The following is an 18,854-nucleotide window of genomic DNA, read 5'->3' as shown; positions in this document are numbered from 1 at the left end:
GGGGGGTAACTGCCTATACATATGGGAAAGAGGGGGGGTGTAACTGCATATACCTATGGGAATGAGGGGGGTGTAACTGCATATACCTATGGGAAAGAGGGGGGGGGTGTACCTGCTTATACCTATGGGAAAGAGGGGGGGAGATAACTCTGCCTATACCTATGGGGAAAGGGGGGGGTAACTGCCTATACCAATGGGGAAGAGGGGGGTAACTCTGCCTATACCAATGGGGAAGAGGGGGGTAACTCTGCCTATACCAATTGGGAAGAGGGGGGGGGGGATCTGCCTATACCTATGGGAAAAAAGGGGTTTAACTCTGCCTATGCCTATGGGAAACAGGGGGAGGTTTTTTTTTAACTCTGCTTATACCTACGGGGAAAGGGGGGTTAACTCTGTTTCTATACCTTTTGGGAAGGGAGTTTAACTCTGTTGCCTATACCTACAGGGAAGGGGGGCTACCTAACTTTATACCTGGATGCCTAACTACTTACCTACATACCCAGCTACCTAACTATGTACATACCTGACCTTCATACATGGCTGCCTAACTACCTAGCTAGCCCCCTACCGACCTACATATCTGGCTTCCTGATCCACCTACCTAGTTACCTATTTACCTGGCTACCTACCTACCTGCCCGTTTACTGTGCAGGACACCAAGGAGGGCATTATTACAGTTTGTGGGCCTATAGATGGAAAGAATGTGTAGAGGAGGGGAGGGCACTGAATATATGCAGAGTCTGACATGTTTTTCCTGCAGATGTTAAGAGATCCACATGGCGGTCTTATCCGGACGGAGAAGAAAAGGAAAGAGGACGCCGCTGATCAGAAAAGACGTAATTGTGAGTCCCAAAATGTAACTGTAATCACTTATATGGTATACAGATCTTGTGTACAGCTGATATCTGCCACCATATGGTCCAGTATATAATCACTTATATTGTATACAGATCCTTTATAGTATACTGGTCTGTGTATAGTGGTATTATTCAGTACAGTATGGCGGTATTCTCCAGTTATTGTGTGGTGGTATATATTTACTCCTTGTATACCAGTATTATTGATCATGGAAATTTACCTATGTTAAAGTGTTTCTTATATATATAAATTTTAGTTTATTGTGTGTGGGATTTAGGTGGAATAGGGGCGTGGCAGAAGATTGACGAGCTGCAGAGCCTAGCAGGGGCCCTTGCTTTTTTTTGGTCCATGGGCCCTGAGTGTTTTCAGTCCGCTCCTGGGAGGGGGTGTAATTAAGGGGGGGGGAGGGGGTAAATAAAGGGGGGGAGGGGGTTGTAATTAAGGGTGTGTGTGTGTGTGTGGGGGGGGTGCTAAACAAAGGGTCCGCCCCGGGTGCCAAATGCTCTAGGTACGCCCCTGCCCGGCCTCATGAAAGAATTGTGTGCCCAGGCCCGTCTTTAATGCGGGGCAAAGGGGCAAAGGTACATACATTACATTACTTATCCTGTACTGATCCTGAGTTATATCCTGTATTATACCCCAGAGCTGTACTCACTATTCTGCTGGTGAGATCACTGTGTACATACATTACATTACTTATCCTGTACTGATCCTGAGTTATATCCTGTATTATCCTCCAGAGCTGTACTCACTATTCTGCTGGTGGGGTCACTGTGTACATACATTACATTACTTATCCTGTACTGATCCTGAGTTATATCCTGTATTATACTCCAGAGCTGTACTCACTATTCTGCTGGTCAGGTCACTGTGTACATACATTACATTACTGATCTTGTACTGATCTCGAGTGTGTGTGGGATGGAGGTGGGGGTGGGGGACCGGGGGGCCCAAAAAAAATTGCTTGCCCAGGGTCCAATTAAAATTAAACATGGCCCTGTGTGTGCCGCTGGCGCTGCACTGCGCTGCCGCTCGTGGGCCCCTTACCGAGAATTGTGTGCCGCTTCGCTGCAAAAACAAATGTAAGAATTACCTACAGATGCTCTTCATAAGTCCATAGAAAATGCCTATGGCAGTACATATCAGTATGGGCAGAGTAATTTGTGATGGGTGGGATATATTGGTGTGGGCGTGGCATACCTTGCGGGGGAGGAGCTTAGGGGCCTCCTCAAAAAATCTCACTGGGGGGCCCTCAAATGTATTGTTACCCCACTGCCTGGTATATGACCCCAATCCAGATACAGCAAAAACAAGATGGTTGCAGCACTCCAGAGATAGAAAAAATTAAGTGGCTTTTATTCCATTTACAAATACGGTGCAACGTTTCAGCTGCCCATGCTTGAAAAAGGCTGCATGGGCAGCTGAAACGTTGCACTGTATTTGTAAATGGAATAAAAGCCACTTTATTTTTTCTATCTCTGGAGTGCTGCAACCATCTTGTTTTTGCTGTAGATAGATAGATAGATAGATATGGGATAGCTAGATATGAGAGAGAGAGATAGATAGATATGAGTTAGATAGATAGATATATATGAGATAGATAGATATGAGATAGATATGAGATGATATAGATATGAGATAGAAAGATATAAGATATATATGAGATAGATAGATAGATATGGGATAGATAGATATGAGATAGATATGAGATAGATAGATAGATAGATATGATAAAAGCAGAACATCCAAAGGAAATATAAAGATGTAGCAGGTGCATGCAGTCATAGGATTCTGGCAAGGCAATCAATAGTTGATAACTTATGGATATATGCAGCACAAAAATGCTGTATATTCCATGGTGTAGAGATACAACGTTTCAGTAGCCTCTCGCCAGCTTTTTCAAGTCTTCAAATGGACGCGATTCAAAATGGACACATTTTTGCTTTGCACTTATCTTGGCGCAAAATAAAAAATTCTCCATAGGTGATTAAAAGAAACGAAAAAAAAAAGGACCAACAAGCGGAGCCTCGTGTATTACCCCAGGACATACGTGGGAGGTGCAAGAAGCGGGGGATGTCCCCACGGGGCTTATAGATGGCCGCTCACCTCAATATGGAAATAAGAGGCAAGTAACACCGGTGCCAACTATGGTGCGTTGCTGCTGAGCCAAGTGGGTTTGCAGGAATTGACCCAGGTTGTTGTGTGGATAAGATGAGGAGGTGTAGAAAGGAAACCCTTGAATACCGGAGCTGCGACTAAGTCGCAGCGCCGGTATTCAAGGGTTTCCTTTCTACTCCTCCTCATCCATAGGTCATTAACACTTTTTACTACTTTTGCCTGTACAACCTCTACAATGTGCTGTCTGAGCTGTATATTCTCTCTATGCCTTTACAAAGACTTTATGATTGTTCATTATTACCCATCTTTCTGACCTGTGTGCTCTTTTTTCCTTGGTTTCTCTCCCCCTGTCTACTACCTGAGCCCCTTTATAACCCCCCCCCTTTGTTTTATTAGTGGCTCAGTGGTAGAAAATTTCGTATTCAGGAAACATATCAAGGGGTGCCCCAATGGTAGACGTGTTATCCAGGATAGGGGATAAGATGTCTGATCACAGTGGTCCCGATCTCTGGGCCGGCAGCGGGGGGTGTAAAACACGGAAGCTAGGACATCACACCATGCTCCCTCCATTCATGTCTATGGGAGGGGGCGTGACGGCTAGTATGAAGCCATGACACCTCCTCCCTTAGACATGAATGGAGGGGGCATGGCAGCTGTAGTCGCCAGTCATCCGGCACGGAGCAAAGTTTGGTCCATGCACCGGATGACTGGGGTGCCGCATCTGAGATTAGACATCGTATCCCCTATCCTTTGCATAGGGGGATAAGATGTTTTCCGGAGGAGTACCCCTTCAAATCCGTCAGAAAACAAAATATACAGTTAAGGTTAAGAGTCTATTCAGTCTGTATGAGATACAATCATGAGAAAGGACACCTTCTTTGAATTTTATGGTTTTACATATGAGGACATAATAAAGTATGCAAAGTTCATTTCCAGAAGGACAAAAACTTGCTCTACCAGTGCCCCCTACTGGAGGGGGATTCCCTTCAGATCAATGTTCGACCTTAAAAGAGATGAATGATGCACTATGGATACTTTTTGTCAGGGCTGGCCCTACAATGGCCCTACAATGGTTCCCTCGGCACCTTCACATGGGTGGCAAATTGCCATCACGAGAAGAGTTTTAGAAGGCAGGCAGGGTGGCCGGTACATTCGGATGTGGTTTAAGGGCCTGCCCCTGGTACTGGGGATCCAGGATACTTGTCCTTGATCCTCTACAAGCTAAAGCAATTTGCTGTATGTGTGGCTCATGTGCATACAGCTGAAAATCTCCTCTCAGTATGAGCCACATCTGTAGCTTACACTGAGAGGAGACGTGACCTCAACCCCCATACAGCACGCAGTGCAGGTACCATTGGTGTCATTCATCGGTGCCAGCACTGTGGAGGAAGGAAGTTGTGGGCCTTCGGTGCCCCAGAGGAGATGACTGCAAGGGACATGAGTTTTTTTTTCCATTGCTTTTTTTTCCATCCTCCGGGGGGATGAATGTGCACTGGCTACCTACTTGGCTAACTATATACCTGGCTTTTTATCTATCTATCTATCTACCTATCTACCTACCTACCTACCTGGCTAACTACATACCTGGCTGCCTAACTACCTACCTCCCTTGCTAACAATATATCTAATTTACTAACTACCTACTTACTTCCCTGGCTAACTATATACCTGGCTGCCTAACTACCTACCTGGTTAAGTATATACCTGCCTGCCTAACTACCTACCTGGTTACCTAACTTTATACCTGGCTGCATTACTACCTACCTAAATATCTAGCTACCTACATACCTGGCCTACATCATCATCTGTCCTGACTGCTGCTCTAGTCTAAGTTAGACTGGAGCAGAAGTCAGTACAGGACATGAGGGGAGTTCAAGAAGGGAGCATAAAATGAAGCTTAAATATGGTATATTTTTTTACATTTTATATTTGGAAATGTTCTACTAGGGTGAAATGTTCCTATACCACCCCAGTACACCCCCTATATCCCTTGAGGTCATCCCATATTGCATATTTCCCCCCTCTTGTGCAAATACTGAATTGTGCTTCTGTGGCGTTCTGTGATACTGATATGATGCAGTATATTGTGTGATATATTTCCATTGAGCTCTGTGATACGGATATGATGCAGTATATTGTGTGTTATATTGTTGTGGAGCTCTGTGATACGGATATGATGCAGTATATTGTGTGATATATTGTTGTGGAGCTCTGTGATACTGATATGTTGCAGTATATTGTGTGTTATATTGTTGTGGAGCTCTGTGATACGGATATGATGCAGTATATTGTGTGTTATATTGTTGTGGAGCTCTATGATACTGATATGATGCAGTATATTGTGTGTTATATTGTTGTGGAGCTCTGTGATATGGATATGATGCAGTATATTGTGTGTTATATTGTTGTGGAGCTCTGTGATACTGATATGATGCAGTATATTGTGTGTTATATTGTTGTGGAGTTCTGTGATACGGATATGATGCAGTATATTGTGTGTTATATTGTTGTGGAGCTCTGTGATACGGATATGATGCAGTATATTGTGTGTTATATTGTTGTGGAGCTCTGTGATATGGATATGATGCAGTATATTGTGTGTTATATTGTCGTGGAGCTCTATGATACTGATATGATGCAGTATATTGTGTGATATATTGTTGTGGAGCTCTGTGATATGGATATGATGCAGTATATTGTGTGTTATATTGTTGTGGAGTTCTGTGATACGGATATGATGCAGTATATTGTGTGTTATATTGTTGTGGAGCTCTGTGATACGGATATGATGCAGTATATTGTGTGTTATATTGTTGTGGAGCTCTGTGATACTGATATAATGCAGTATATTGTGTGTTATATTGTTGTGGCGTTCTGTGATACGGATATGATGCAGTATATTGTGTGTTATATTGTTGTGGAGCTCTGTGATACTGATATGATGCAGTATATTGTGTGTTATATTTCTATTGAGCTCTGTGATACGGATATGATGCAGTATATTGTGTGTTATATTGTTGTGGAGCTCTGTGATACGGATATGATGCAGTATTTTGTGTGTTATATTGTTGTGGAGCTCTGTGATACGGATATGATGCAGTATATTGTGTGTTATATTGTTGTGGAGTTCTGTGATACGGATATGATGCAGTATATTGTGTGTTATATTGTTGTGGAGCTCTGTGATACTGATATGATGCAGTATATTGTGTGTTATATTGTCGTGGAGCTCTGTGATACGGATATGATGCAGTATATTGTGTGTTATATTGTTGTGGAGCTCTGTGATACGGATATGATGCAGTATATTGTGTGTTATATTGTTGTGGAGCTCTGTGATACGGATATGATGCAGTATATTGTGTGTTATATTGTTGTGGAGCTCTGTGATACGGATATGATGCAGTATATTGTGTGTTATATTGTTGTGGAGCTCTGTGATACTGATATGTTGCAGTATATTGTGTGATATATTTCCATTGAGTTCTGTGATACGGATATGATGCAGTATATTGTGTGTTATATTGTTGTGGAGCTCTGTGATACTGATATGATGCAGTATATTGTGTGTTATATTGTTGTGGAGCTCTGTGATACGGATATGATGCAGTATATTGTGTGATATATTTCTATTGAGCTCTGTGATACGGATATGATGCAGTATATTGTGTGTTATATTGTTGTGGAGCTCTGTGATACGGATATGATGCAGTATATTGTGTGATATATTTCTATTGAGCTCTGTGATACGGATATGATGCAGTATATTGTGTGTTATATTGTTGTGGAGCTCTGTGATACGGATATGATGCAGTATATTGTGTGTTATATTGTTGTGGAGCTCTGTGATACTGATATGATGCAGTATATTGTGTGTTATATTGTTGTGGAGCTCTGTGATACTGATATGATGCAGTATATTGTGTGTTATATTGTTGTGGAGCTCTGTGATACTGATATGATGCAGTATATTGTGTGTTATATTGTTGTGGAGCTCTTGAATATGCACTGCAGCATTTCACTCTTGGACCCAGGCAGTACAATGTCTTAGTGATAGGGTGCTTGTCCTGGCCTATACTTACATGTACATGGCCTGTCCTCTTGGGGTTAAATGTGTCTAAGCTGCAATGCTGCACACAATCTATAGTCATTATTAGAACTGTTCGTAGATAAACATTAAGATCTTCAATTTATTTCCTATAAACTTGTATTCGTGGGCCCCTCAGACAGGAAAGTCTACCACGGAGGTGTCTTTTTGGTAGAAAGTTTTCGCAGTGGTTGGCATAGAGGTTATAGATAATCTCCCACATCCCCTTCTACATCCCCAGTGATGTTTTTTCCACTATTTTATATAATTGCTAAGATACCGCCCCATCCCCCACCATCTACAACCAGGTCCAATTTTCAGGGTTTTGTTAGTATCACGGCTCATCCATATCGAGATGCTTTGGCTTTATTTATTGTCCAAGTTGTATTGAGCCATTGTAGGACACTCATAAGTATGAGGCCATTTGGTGTGTCCAAAATTATAGGAAGGTTTTTTTTATGCTCGACATGAGACACCTGACAGAAACAAAAGACATGGTGCCATGGTCCATCAGACAACATCTAATAGAGAAATTCTTCTTCTATAATCAAATCATGACCTATTGGAGTAACTTGAAAAGTGGAATTAAGGAAGAAGTCTCATGCTCAATGTTACAAAAAAACGTATCCCCTATCCGCAGGATCATGGGGGGTCTGACTGTTGGGGCCCCCGTTGATCGTCTGTATGGTACCCCAGCTCTCCCCCAGATCGGCACACCACACTCCCTCCATATATATCTATGAGAGCCGAAGATTGCCGAACGGCTCTCCATTGAGGTATATTGGGGGCGTGGCAGGCCCCGCTCCAGGTGGAGGTCGTGATGAGCCGCTCTGGGGGAGAGCTGGAGCTCGGTACAGACAATCGCAGGGGCCCCAACAGTTGGACACCCCCACAAGCCCAACCCTCTCCCCCCATTATCTAAAACCTATACCCTCTACTGTGGGTAGGGGATAACTTTTTTAGTAACATTGAGGATGAGACTTCTCCTTTAAAGGGGTACTCCCACCCTAGACATCTTATCCCCTATCCAAAGGATAGGGGATAAGATGTCTGATCTCAGGGGTCCCAGCCGTCACGCCCCCTCCCATAGACTTGCATTGAGGGGACGGGCGGGACGTCACACGGGGGTGGAGTCCTGACGTCACGGACTTCCGTTTCCGTAGTCGCGACTCAGACCCTCCAGCGCTTCCGCACAAAAAAACAGGTGGGTGCCGCATGCAATACTGGGGGGGTCCCCAGCGGCGGGACCCCCGAGATCAGACATATTATCCCCTATCCTTTGGATAGGGGATAAGATGTCTAGGGTGGGAGTACCCCTTTAAGGAACATTTTTCCTGAAACCCTTATTCCTTTTACACTCCAATAACTGGTAGGTAAAATGGTAAAGAATATTGATAATATATACATATTAAGAATCAAAAATGGCTAAATATATAGGTTATCCACACCTAATAAGATATAAATATAGCCCTTGGTAGTAAAAATTATAAAAAGTCCTACAGAAGAAAACCAATGAGGCAAGATATATCCAAATCCATTTACTATAAAACATCAAACCATATAAAACCTCATAGGTCTGTGGTGACCTACACAAAATAAGGGGATAGGAGAAAGGGGTACAGGTGAGGCCCTATTTAAATGTACAATACTAACCCTAACTAACTAAAGAAAATCCCTTCCTATTATACTGTGTGGAATGGGGTACGGGTACAAAAAAATATTTACAATGATATAATATTATGGATAGCTCCCTTATAATTAGAGAAGCAGGTGGAGCAGCACTCTAAAGTTGAACTAGGTGCAGTGGGTGCAGGCTGTGGATGGGCCCTGGTCCTCGGGCCCCGATTAGATACAGCAACCAAGTAAACGCAGCAGCACTCCAGCGTAGTGAAGAATAGTGACTTTTATTTATCACCAAAATGCAATAGCGACGTTTCAACCACCTCACGTGGCCGTCCTGGAGGACGGCCACGTGAGGTGGTTGAAACGTCGCTATTGCATTTTGGTGATAAATAAAAGTCACTATTCTTCACTACGCTGGAGTGCTGCTGCGTTTACTTGGTTGCTGTCCCTTATAATTAGAGAGAAGAGATCGTTAAAATGCTGATGAAGATTGCCCTCTAGTTCTATGGGTTGTACTAGATATTTCATCATCATCATCGTGGAGATCGTTGTGTCCCGTCACCGCGCTTTCTATTCTGTTCTGTAAGGTCTTTGTCTTCACTTGTTGGCTTAGTAAGACGTAGATGATGGGATTAAGACAACTGTTTAAATAGGCAAGAAATAAACATATTTCTTCCTTGAGAACATTCTTCCACCAACCTTTGAAAGTCTTATTAACATCTGGTGTAACTGAAGACATGTGAAAGGGAAACCAACAGATGAAGAAGCAAAGGACCAGGGCAATGATGACTCTGAATGGCCGGTTGGACTTGTGCCATCTTCTTCTGGCCCTTAATTTGAAGGCAACAAAACCATAAGAAGCTAAAATGATGGTAAAGGGCAAAACAAACAAGACAATCATTCTGGTGATGTGCTTTTGTCTAGGTTCTCCACTATCGACGAGATAACGCTTTTGTAAACACTCAAACTGAATACGATCAGAAAAATGATAAGCCTCGTACATGAAGCCGCTCACAAGGCAGAACACCCAAATGATTCCTGAAATAATTCGGGCTGGTTTGATTTTTCGGTGTATCCTGGTCCAAAGCGGCCACATGGTGGACACACACCGGTCAAGACTGATGACCATCAGGAAGTAGACACTAGTCATCATGTTTAAAGACAGTATGAAAAAACGTACAGTGCATAAGATGAAACTATGCATCGAAAAGAATGGGAAAGCCCATTCTATGATATATAACAGAAGGAAGAGAGAAGATATGAAATCGGCAACGGCCAAGTTGAGGAACCAAACCGCACTCACACTCTTCTTCATTTTAAATCCAGTGATCCAGATTACTAAGCCATTGCCAACCATTCCCACAATGGCGGTGATTGTAAATAACACCACACGGGCTATATCAAAGTGTTGCTGCCTCGTGAAATATGAATCTATTTCATCAAATCCATCCCAAATGTCTTCAGTGGAGTTTGTATTATCAATGTCATAATCTTCTTCGGAGGAGTCCATGATTTTTCTCCTGTGAAAGGATGAAGAAAAAAAAAGTTTCAGGCCAAAAGCAAGTGATGGGGAGAAGTGGGACATATTTATAGGAAACTTAGTGGTATCTGGACCCTGGTGCCTAAAGGAGCCCAAGGGTTTGTCCAGTACATAAGCGGACACCAGTATTATACATGGTATATAGTAGGGTGGGGTCATGTTAGAGATCTAGGGGACAGAAGAAGCGTCTGCAGGTGACGCGAAACTAGTAGCCTATCAGTGGTGTGCCCCGCCTCTGAGAGCTTGCCGACTCTCGCTCCCCGCCATGGAACTTACGCTGAAGACATATTCCGGTGTGTGCGACTTCATTCATTTTCTACATTTTCTATAATTTATATAAATTTTTCCTTTACGCTAAACAACCTTTTGTCTTTTTATGGTCTTGTAACCATTGTACTATGCACAATTTGTCTTTTCACCTAGTAATATTTTTTGCATTATTAGGCGTATAACTGTGTTGTGCCTGATGGTCTCCAGCATGTAGCTCTCCAGCCATTGTGAAACTACAATTCTCAGCATGCGCAGATAGACTAATGCTACAAACGAGCAACTTTAATTGGAGAAAGACACTAGCCCATGAAGAACAACTTCTTGAAACCTTACTGACCAGATGGAGTCCATTTAACCACAAGTCCTAGGTCCAATGAAATGAGTTGGAGAGGATTTAAAACTTTAGTGGTGTTTAACTTCTCCCCTATCCGAATGTTTACCCCGTACAGGTGATGGGGGGGCGGGGGGGGGGGTCCCCGGTCCCAAGTTATACACCACTACAGTTTTCCTTTAAATGGTCATTTTATTCCAAAACAGCACAACACCTGTTTCACGCTAAGGTTGTACATGGTATTCCAACTCAACTCCTTTGACTACAATTCATGTCAAAATTGGGTTTTCATAGATCCACAAAAGGACATGATTGAGAGGTCCACCCTCCATCTATACAGAACATTTACATGTCCGCTTCGAATTGCACTGTAAACTTCATTCTTAAATTTACCCACTGACATATCATCAATAACATCTAATAGATTATTTGTAAATTATCCCCTTAGAAATAAACCCTTATGGTAAGTGACTGTCTCTATTGGGGCACTTTGTGGCTCATTTTGATGTCAGATCTGGGGTCCATTGGAGGATTCTATAAACTATGGTGGACCGTCCTCCGTTGGACCCCAGATCTGACCACTTTTCAAAAGTGTTTGTCAATTTTTTTTTATAGAATGTCTTTACTGAGACAATTTAAATATACAGTCAACAAAAGCATAAAAAACGACCAAGAAACGCTGAGGCTGAACAGCAACTTACCTTTACTCTAAATCCTTGAAAAGAAGCAGATTGTCCCGTAGAAGATCTCCTTATATCACAGGCACTTTAGGTTTCCTTCTACTTCTCTTCTTATAGTAAGAATTGTTCTTCTCTTTGGCTCGTATGATGATATATGTAGCGTTGACTTCCTGATGTACAGATGTTACATGTCGTAGATTTGTCTTACTGGTTGTTATAGAGAAACACATGATGGAGAGAACGTTACGAACAGATGGTTAGATAATGTAACTGCACTGGGCTCCGCATATGACATTGTTGGTTTACAGATAGATAGATAGATAGATATGAGATAGATAGATAGATATGAGATAGATAGATAGATATGAGATAGATAGATATGAGATAGATAGATAGATAGATAGATAGATAGATAGAAATGAGATAGATATGAGATAGATAGATAAATAGATATGAGACAGATAGATGTGAGATAGATAGATAGATATGAGATAGATAGATAGATATGAGATAGATAGATAGATATGAGATAGATAGATAGATAGATAGATATGAGATAGATAGATAGATATGAGATAGATAGATAGATAGATAGATATGAGATAAATAGATAGATAGATATGAGATAGATATGATGTGGATAGATAGATATGAGATAGATAGATATGAAATAGATAGATAGATAAATAGATAGATATATATGAAATAGATAGATAGATAAATAGATAGATATGAGATAGATAGATAGATATGAGATAGATATGATGTGGATAGATAGATATGAGATAGATAGATATGAAATAGATAGATAGATAAATAGATAGATATATATGAAATAGATAGATAGATAAATAGATAGATATGAGATATATATATAGATAGATAGATAATCCCAAACAGAACAGCACAACTACAAATTTAAAAATGTAGAAAAATAAATGAAGAGGTGCTCGCAGAGGTCAGAGTCTAGGTGAAGGACTCCTTCAGTATATAACATCCAATGATTCCACAGCACACAGGAGTTTATCCAAAAAAAGAGAGAAGGTGATTTATTCCATTCCCAGTGTTACAAAATAAGTGCTACGTTTCAGCAGCCTCACGCCGCCAAATGAAAATGGCGGCGTGAGGCTGCTGAAACGTAGCACTAATTTTGTAACACTGGGAATGGAATAAATCACCTTCTCTCTTTTTTTTGGATAAACTCCTGTGTGCTGTGGAATCATTGGATGTTAGATAGATAGATAGATAGATATGAGATAGATAGATAGATAGATATGAGATATGTATGAGATAGATAGATAGATAGATATGAGATAGATAGATAGATAGATAGATAGATAGATAGATATTAGTTAGATATGAGATAGACAGATAGATAGATATGAGATAGATAGATAGATATGAGATAGATAGATATGAGATAGATAGATATGAGATAGACAGATAGATAGATATGAGATAGATAGATAGATATGAGATTTATGGATAGGTAAGAGATAGATAGATATGAGATAGATAGATAGATATCCAATAGAAAAGATGGCAGCACACGTAGAATTCCATAAAGGGCAGTGTTTATTGTGTCCTCACAACATAAGGTGCGACGTTTCGGAGACCTCTCGTCTCCTTTCTCAAGCATGAGAGGTCTCCCAAATGTCGCACCTTATGTTGTGAGGACACAATAAACACATCAACTGGTGCCAGAAAGTTAAACAGATTTGTAAATCACTTCTATTAAAAAAAATTATTCTTCTAGTACTTATCAGCTGCTGTATGATCCACCTCTGTCCGTTTTAGAAACTGTCCAGAGTAGGAGCAAATCCCCATAGCAAACCTCTCCTGCTCTGGACAGTTCCTGACATGGACAGAGGTGTCAACAGAGAGCACTGTGGTCAGACAGACAGGAAATTCAAAAAGAAAAGAACTTCCTGTGGAGCATACAGCAGCTGATAAGTATAGGAAGCATTAAGATTCTTTAAGAGAAGTAATTTACTAATCTGTTTAACTTTCTGGAACCGGTAGATTTAAAAAAATATGTATTTTCCCCTTTAAGTACCCCTTTAAGGGACCTGACAGGTTCCCTTTAAGAAAATTCTTGAACTCTTACCCTGGTACTGGATACCATAAGAATTCACGGGCCATGTAGCTTCGGAGTTACGATATCACACAATACTCTTTTTGGAAGTAAGAAAAATTGTTTCCTGTGGTGTTCTCAGTGGGGATCTCGATAAGAGGATGAGATCTATGTCCTCAGTGACAAACTGCTGAGAACATGATGAGATACAATGTCTAGATACAGTAATTGTTATCGTCTACATTAAGCACATTTGCAAACATTTTTGTTTTCATTTTAACTTTATTTATATCGTTTACAAAATTCTCTTTCGATAATACTCTACTGACAAACATCTCCAACACCCCTTCCCTTCTCCTCCTTCATTGAACTTGATGGACATATGTTTATTTTGAACTACGAAACTATGTAACTACTATAATTCTGACAAACATATCATTTACACATTAGTATAAGCAACCACCGGTTGCTTATATTACAAATTAATAACCAATGCATTAGTTCTTGTTACGCCGAGCGCTCCGGGTCCCCGCTCCTCCCCGGAGCGCTCGCTACACTCTCTCCGCTGCAGCGCTCCGGTCAGATCCACTGACCCGGGGCGCTGCGATTCTGCTTCCAGCCGGGATGCGATTCGCGATGCGGGTAGCGCCCGCTCGCGATGCGCACCCCGGCTCCCGTACCTGACTCGCTCTCCCTCGGTCCTGTCCCGGCGCGCGCGGCCCCGCTCCCTAGGGCGCGCGCGCGCCGGGTCTTTGCGATTTAAAGGGCCACTGCGCCGCTGATTGGCGCAGTGATTCCAATTAGTGTCTTCACCTGTGCACTTCCCTATATCACCTCACTTCCCCTGCACTTCCCTGCCGGATCTTGTTGCCATTGTGCCAGTGAAAGCGTTCCTTGTGTGTTCCTAGCCTGTGTTCCAGACCTCCTGCCGTTGCCCCTGACTACGATCCTTGCTGCCTGCCCCGACCTTCTGCTACGTCCGACCTTGCTTCTGTCTACTCCCTTGTACCGCGCCTATCTTCAGCAGCCAGAGAGGTTGAGCCGTTGCTAGTGGATACGACCTGGTCACTACCGCCGCAGCAAGACCATCCCGCTTTGCGGCGGGCTCTGGTGAAAACCAGTAGTGACTTAGAACCGATCCACTAGCACGGTCCACGCCAATCCCTCTCTGGCACAGAGGATCCACTACCTGCCAGCCGGCATCGTGACAGTAGATCCGGCCATGGATCCCGCTGAAGTTCCTCTGCCAGTTGTCGCTGACCTCACCACGGTGGTCGCCCAGCAGTCACAACAGATAGCGCAACAAGGCCAACAGCTGTCTCAACTGACCGTTATGCTACAACAGTTACTACCACAGCTTCAGCAGTCATCTCCTCCGCCAGCTCCTGCACCTCCTCCGCAGCGAGTGGCCGCTCCTGGGCTACGCCTATCCTTGCCGGATAAATTTGATGGGGACTCTAAGTTTTGCCGTGGCTTTCTTTCCCAATGTTCCCTGCATCTGGAGATGATGTCGGACCTGTTTCCCACTGAAAGGTCTAAGGTGGCTTTCGTAGTCAGCCTTCTGTCCGGAAAAGCCCTGTCATGGGCCACACCGCTCTGGGACCGCAATGACCCCGTCACTGCCTCTGTACACTCCTTCTTCTCGGAAATCCGAAGTGTCTTTGAGGAACCTGCCCGAGCCTCTTCTGCTGAGACTGCCCTGTTGAACCTGGTCCAGGGTAATTCTTCCGTTGGCGAGTATGCCGTACAATTCCGTACTCTTGCTTCAGAATTATCCTGGAATAATGAGGCCCTCTGCGCGACCTTTAAAAAAGGCCTATCCAGCAACATTAAAGATGTTCTGGCCGCACGAGAAATTCCTGCTAATCTACATGAACTTATTCACCTAGCCACTCGCATTGACATGCGTTTTTCCGAAAGGCGTCAGGAGCTCCGCCAAGATATGGACTCTGTTCGCACGAGGCGTTTCTTCTCCTCGGCTCCTCTCTCCTCTGGTCCCCTGCAATCTGTTCCTGTGCCTCCCGCCGTGGAGGCTATGCAGGTCGACCGGTCTCGCCTGACACCTCAAGAGAGGACACGACGCCGCATGGAGAACCTCTGCCTGTACTGTGCTAGTACCGAACACTTCCTGAGGGATTGTCCTATCCGTCCTCCCCGCCTGGAAAGACGTCCGCTGACTCCGCACAAAGGTGAGACAGTCCTTGATGTCTACTCTGCTTCTCCACGTCTTACTGTGCCTGTGCGGATGTCTGCCTCTGCCTTCTCCTTCTCTACCGTGGCCTTCTTGGACTCTGGATCTGCAGGAAATTTTATTTTGGCCTCTCTCGTCAACAGGTTCAACATCCCAGTGACCAGTCTCGCCAGACCCCTTTACATCAATTGTGTAAACAATGAAAGATTGGACTGTACCATACGCTTCCGCACGGAGCCCCTTCTAATGAGCATCGGATCTCATCACGAGAGGATTGAACTTTTGGTCCTCCCCAATTGCACCTCGGAAATTCTCCTTGGACTTCCCTGGCTTCAACTTCATTCCCCAACCCTGGATTGGTCCACTGGGGAGATCAAGAGTTGGGGGCCCTCTTGTTCCAAGGACTGTCTAAGACCGGTTCCCAGTAACCCTTGCCGTGACTCTGTGGTTCCCTCAGTAACCGGTCTCCCTAAGGCCTATATGGACTTCGCGGATGTTTTCTGCAAAAAACAAGCTGAGACTCTACCTCCTCACAGGCCTTATGATTGCCCTATCGACCTCCTCCCGGGTACTACTCCACCCCGGGGCAGAATTTATCCTCTCTCTGCCCCAGAGACTCTTGCCATGTCTGAGTATGTCCAGGAAAATTTAAAAAAGGGCTTTATCCGTAAATCCTCCTCTCCTGCCGGAGCCGGATTTTTCTTTGTGTCCAAAAAAGATGGCTCCCTACGTCCTTGCATTGACTACCGCGGTCTTAATAAAATCACGGTTAAGAACCGCTACCCCCTACCCCTCATCTCTGAACTCTTTGATCGCCTCCAAGGTGCCCACATCTTTACTAAATTGGACTTAAGAGGCGCCTATAACCTCATCCGCATCAGAGAGGGGGATGAGTGGAAAACGGCGTTTAACACCAGAGATGGACACTTTGAGTATCTGGTCATGCCCTTTGGCCTGTGCAACGCCCCTGCTGTCTTCCAAGACTTTGTCAATGAAATTTTTCGTGATCTGTTATACTCCTGTGTTGTTGTATATCTGGACGATATCCTAATTTTTTCTGCCAATCTAGAAGAACACCGCCAGCATGTCCGTATGGTTCTTCAGAGACTTCGTGACAATCAACTCTATGCCAAAATTGAGAAATGTCTGTTTGAATGCCAATCTCTTCCTTTTCTAGGATATTTGGTCTCTGGCCAGGGACTACAAATGGATCCAGACAAACTCTCTGCCGTCTTAGATTGGCCACGCCCCTCCGGACTCCGTGCTATCCAACGCTTTTTGGGGTTCGCCAATTATTACAGGCAATTTATTCCACATTTTTCTACCGTTGTGGCTCCTATCGTGGCTTTAACCAAAAAAAATGCCGATCCCAAGTCTTGGCCTCCTCAAGCGGAAGACGCCTTTAAACGACTCAAGTCTGCCTTTTCTTCGGCTCCCGTGCTCTCCAGACCTGACCCTTCCAAACCCTTCCTATTGGAGGTTGATGCCTCCTCAGTGGGAGCTGGAGCTGTTCTTTTACAAAAAAATTCTTCCGGGCATGCTGTCACTTGTGGTTTTTTTTCTAGGACCTTCTCTCCGGCGGAGAGGAACTACTCCATCGGGGATCGAGAGCTTCTAGCCATTAAATTAGCACTTGAGGAATGGAGGCATCTGCTGGAGGGATCAAGATTTCCAGTTATTATTTACACCGACCACAAGAACCTCTCCTACCTCCAGTCTGCCCAACGGCTGAATCCTCGCCAGGCCCGGTGGTCTCTGTTCTTTGCCCGATTTAATTTTGAGATTCACTTTCGTCCTGCCGATAAGAACATTAGGGCCGATGCTCTCTCTCGTTCCTCGGATGCCTCAGAAGTTGAACTCTCTCCGCAACACATCATTCCACCTGACTGCCTGATCTCCACTTCTCCAGCCTCCATCAGGCAAACTCCTCCAGGAAAGACCTTTGTTTCTCCACGCCAACGCCTCGGAATCCTCAAATGGGGTCACTCCTCCCATCTCGCTGGTCATGTGGGCATCAAGAAATCTGTGCAACTCATCTCCCGCTTCTATTGGTGGCCGACTCTGGAGACGGATGTCGTGGACTTTGTGCGAGCCTGCACTATCTGTGCCCGGGATAAGACTCCTCGCCAGAAGCCCGCTGGTTTTCTTCATCCCCTGCCTGTCCCCGAACAGCCTTGGTCTCTGATTGGTATGGATTTTATTACTGATTTACCCCCTTCCCGTGGCAACACTGTTATTTGGGTGGTCGTTGATCGATTCTCCAAAATGGCACATTTCATCCCTCTTCCTGGTCTTCCTTCAGCGCCTCAGTTGGCTAAACAATTTTTTGTACACATTTTTCGTCTCCACGGGTTGCCTACGCAGATCGTCTCGGATAGAGGCGTCCAATTCGTGTCTAAATTCTGGAGGGCTCTCTGTAAACAACTCAAGATTAAATTAAATTTTTCTTCTGCATATCATCCCCAGTCCAATGGACAAGTAGAAAGAATTAACCAAGTCTTGGGTGATTATTTGCGACATTTTGTTTCCTCCCGCCAGGATGACTGGGCAGATCTCCTTCCATGGGCCGAATTCTCGTATAACTTCAGAGTCTCTGAATCTTCCTCCAAATCCCCATTTTTCGTGGTGTACGGCCGTCACCCTCTTCCCCCCCTCCCTACCCCCTTGCCCTCTGGTCTGCCCGCTGTGGATGAAATTTCTCGTGACCTTTCCATTATATGGAGAGAGACCCAAAATTCTCTCTTACAGGCTTCATCACGCATGAAGAGGTTCGCGGATAAGAAAAGAAGAGCTCCTCCCGTTTTTTCCCCTGGAGACAAGGTATGGCTCTCCGCTAAATATGTCCGCTTCCGTGTCCCTAGCTACAAGTTGGGACCACGCTATCTTGGTCCTTTCAAAATTTTGTGTCAAATTAATCCTGTCTCTTACAAACTTCTTCTTCCTCCTTCTCTTCGTATCCCTAATGCCTTTCACGTCTCTCTTCTTAAACCACTCATCCTCAACCGTTTTTCTCCCAAATCTGTTCCTCCCACTCCTGTTTCCGGCTCCTCGGACATCTTCTCTGTCAAAGAGATCTTAGCCT

General features: G+C 43.9%; 2 protein-coding genes across 3 annotated transcripts in view; both read right to left on the bottom strand.

Annotated features, from left to right (window-relative positions):
- Positions 1–9,158: 9,158 nt before the first annotated feature.
- LOC130294303 (C3a anaphylatoxin chemotactic receptor-like) lies at positions 9,159–10,196 on the bottom strand. Its single transcript, XM_056543917.1, has one exon. The coding sequence runs from the start codon at positions 10,194–10,196 to the stop codon at positions 9,159–9,161; it is 1,038 nt and encodes a 345-aa protein (XP_056399892.1).
- Positions 10,197–11,527: 1,331 nt separating this feature from the next.
- Positions 11,528–18,854, bottom strand: part of LOC130293934 (N-formyl peptide receptor 3-like) — an 80,678-nt gene continuing 73,351 nt past the window's right edge. For both annotated transcript variants that reach the window (XM_056543228.1, XM_056543229.1), the window contains one exon: positions 11,528–11,714. In XM_056543228.1, coding sequence (XP_056399203.1) covers positions 11,579–11,714 — 136 coding nt within the window. In that variant the 3' untranslated portion in view covers positions 11,528–11,578. The remainder of the gene's footprint in view (positions 11,715–18,854) is intronic.

This window comes from Hyla sarda, chromosome 10 (genome assembly GCF_029499605.1).
Source record: "Hyla sarda isolate aHylSar1 chromosome 10, aHylSar1.hap1, whole genome shotgun sequence".
Taxonomy (NCBI): Eukaryota; Metazoa; Chordata; class Amphibia; order Anura; family Hylidae; genus Hyla; species Hyla sarda.
This window is presented reverse-complemented; position numbering and strand designations above follow the sequence as displayed.